This window comes from Meleagris gallopavo, chromosome 1 (genome assembly GCF_000146605.3).
Source record: "Meleagris gallopavo isolate NT-WF06-2002-E0010 breed Aviagen turkey brand Nicholas breeding stock chromosome 1, Turkey_5.1, whole genome shotgun sequence".
In the NCBI taxonomy this organism is placed as follows: domain Eukaryota; kingdom Metazoa; phylum Chordata; class Aves; order Galliformes; family Phasianidae; genus Meleagris; species Meleagris gallopavo.
The window spans coordinates 66,466,449-66,469,358 of record NC_015011.2 but is presented as its reverse complement, the minus strand read 5'-3'; the positions used below and the strand labels follow the sequence as shown (position 1 = coordinate 66,469,358).

General features: G+C 46.8%; 1 protein-coding gene across 1 annotated transcript in view; it reads right to left on the bottom strand.

Moving 5' to 3' along the window:
* Window positions 1–2,794: 2,794 nt before the first annotated feature.
* The window catches only part of BHLHE41 (basic helix-loop-helix family member e41), a 20,390-nt gene continuing 20,274 nt past the window's right edge, over window positions 2,795–2,910 (bottom strand). Inside the window, exon 7 of the mRNA XM_019611642.2 lies at window positions 2,795–2,803. Coding sequence (XP_019467187.2) covers window positions 2,795–2,803 — 9 coding nt within the window. The remainder of the gene's footprint in view (window positions 2,804–2,910) is intronic.

Genomic DNA, 2,910 nt, shown 5'->3' with positions numbered 1-2,910 from the left:
TTATCTGAACACACGTTTTGTCTTTATGTTTTATGTAATAAATTAATAGACTCCATTAATGCCGTAACTCAGCATGAAATCATTTGGCACGCTTGATTCAAGGACTAATAAAAATAAGCCATTCTGCTATTGTACACGGTAAACACTGAAATTGGTAAAACACCGTAAGGATCTTGGTTTATAGCCCAATGAAATCTAAGCTGATCTGTATTCCCAAAAGCTGGAAATGTGATGAAGAGACAGAGCCTGGTCCTCACTCGGGTTTCATACCACCTAAGTTGTGTAGGAGGGGTAGTGATGGGCTTTTTTCAGAAGTATTCGTGGTTCTGCCATTTCTGGGCGTGTCATAAATTGGCAGGAAGGGCTTCATGTACAGTAAGGCCCATTCCCTCCCTGGCAAGAGGCTACACGAGCACGGTCAGCCCAATGTAGCTGTTTAGGTATGCAGGTCAAAGCAAAGTAGCCGGTGAGCTGCAGAGCAGAAGGGCTGCACCCAGCTCCCTTTCATCCCTGTGACAGCCCCATGCACATGCAACAGCATCCATGGCCAGCAGCAGTTTTTAACATTGCCTTCGATATGCTTTGCTTTCAGCCCACAGTAACTGATGTCCACAGGCACAGGGCTGTGAAGTAGCAGCCCTGAGACTGAATGGGAAAAATCACAGATTGGGATCTTTCTACGGTATCTTTTTCTAGTCGAAATTAATGTTACTATAAAGTGCAAAGAGACACACACCTACTTCTTAACAATCTGTTTGAACAGTTTAAGAGAAGAACTTATTTTTCATCCGATTTATACGTCCTCTTGTATCCCAAAGGACCGCTGGAGTCAGCACGAGTCCCAGACTTCGCTGTGATGTCTGTGCTCCAACTTCGTTCTGTCGGTGCAGCCGAGTACAGGGCTCTAGTGCTGAGGAACCAGAAGAGGGAGCAAGAAGCACTCTCTATTTCTCTCTTACATAAACGCAGGCTACTGTTGGAGGGCTTCCTTAATGTTATTTCCCTGGAGCAGGAAGAATTTTTGGCAGAAAAGGTGACGAGCAGCTCAGATATTAAACCTGTGGAGGTCTTTAGGGTGGTGTATTTCCATGCTGTGCATTATCTGCCTGCTCCCACTACTCTGCTCCCACTGCCCCAGAGGTTCAGCTTCCCTAGCTGATTTCCAGGCTGGGACATCCATCGTTCCTCTGGAGTTCAGGTACTCGTGGAACTGACCGTCACATCGATCATCACGTTTGCTCATGGTGAACAAAGACAGCGTACACACAGCAGCAGAAACGCAAAGGACTCATTTTAAAAGACAGAATTAGTATTTTGCGGGAAGAAGAGGGAAAAGGTCAGCATCAGGAAGAAGCACGTCTGTTCCACGTGCGCTTTAGCACTACTTTGTGGAACACGCACCTCTTACACCGGAATTGGCCAAAGTTTCTTAAAGGAAACCGAGCACACTGAAACCCAGCTTCAAAACGTAACAAGGCGTGCAGCGATCGCCGTCAGCTGCAGCATCACACCTTGGGATGCTCCGTGCACCTACTGTTATTACATATTATCCTAAGGTTCTTAATTAGTAGACAACCCCGTTTTGCGTATTAAAGTTTTTATTCCTTAGTAAGAATTTTTTTTAATCACAAAATAGTGTGGAAATATTTAGATAATAGAATTCACGGAGTGCTGGAAAATACGGAATATAAAGATCGGTCTCTAATATATCACATACTAATCTGTTCTAAACCAGCTGGTTTCTTGCAGACAGGATTTATTTTCTTTTAATAATTTAAGACAGCGTAAGCTTGTATCAAGCGTAAGCATCGTAACAAAAGTGCAACTTTTTCAGCAAATCCTCCCAAAAGATATTTAACTCAAAATATCATTAACACGTATTTTCTCCCTACAAAAATAGCATGTCAGACATCATTAATTGGATGTATTAACAACTATGTACATACAGCCACTCGGTAGGCCGCTAAGGTCTGGAACGTTGTTTAAACACAGCGTTTGAGGCGAACAGCAGCAACAGCAGCAGCAATGCACCGAAGCGCCGGGCCGAGCCGGGTACGCGCTCGCGCCGAGTCAGACTGTTGTGTCTCACCTCTTACATAACATTCAAGTGAGATTTCTCACAGTGCTACCTTGGCAACAAACTAAAAATATCCAGGCAAGGTCTCGGTTTAAGCCTTATTATAAAAGCTTTATCTGTGTGATTATCTGGCGTCTGGTTTGGCTCCAGAAAGGGAAATCGCGGTGCTCGGGAGTGGGATGACGGGAGAGCCCGGCCGGGAAAGTTGCCCCAAAGGTCTCGGCGTCCGATTGCAAAGCGGGGAGGTTTTCCTCCGGTTTGTGTCAGTCAGAACTTAGGCTCAAACGAGCTCGGGCTGACGAGCCGCTCTCCGCTTTCTTAGGGAAGGGAGGGAGGGGGAGAGAGAGGGGTTTTCTTTCCGTAGTTCAGTGCAGAAACATTCGTCTTATACAGCACGGTTCGGGGGGGAATCTCTGGGGAACATACTGAATTAAATAAAGACGGGTGAGCACAGACGCACTCGCCGCAGCTGTATACCTCAGCCGAAAACAGAACAGCCGAACGCGGGGTTACATAACGGCACTGCCCTCCTTCCCCGCACGCCCGAAAGCCGGCGGCGCCCCGGGGTGCCCAAGGCACTGCGGCCGCCCATAAAAGTGCTGGCACAGGTGCGAGGCTCCGCCGCCCCTCCGCCCCAACCTGAGCCCGCCCGGCGCGGTGCGAGCATCTCGGCGGGACCCAGGGACACTACAAACCCATCACAATAAGGTGCGACATTTAAGTTACCTTAGAGAGAGAGAGAGAAAAAAAAAAGTATCCTTACTATTTCTCTTCCTTTTCTTCTTCCTTTTTTTTTTTTCCTTAACATATGTATGCACTTATAAAGCCAAACA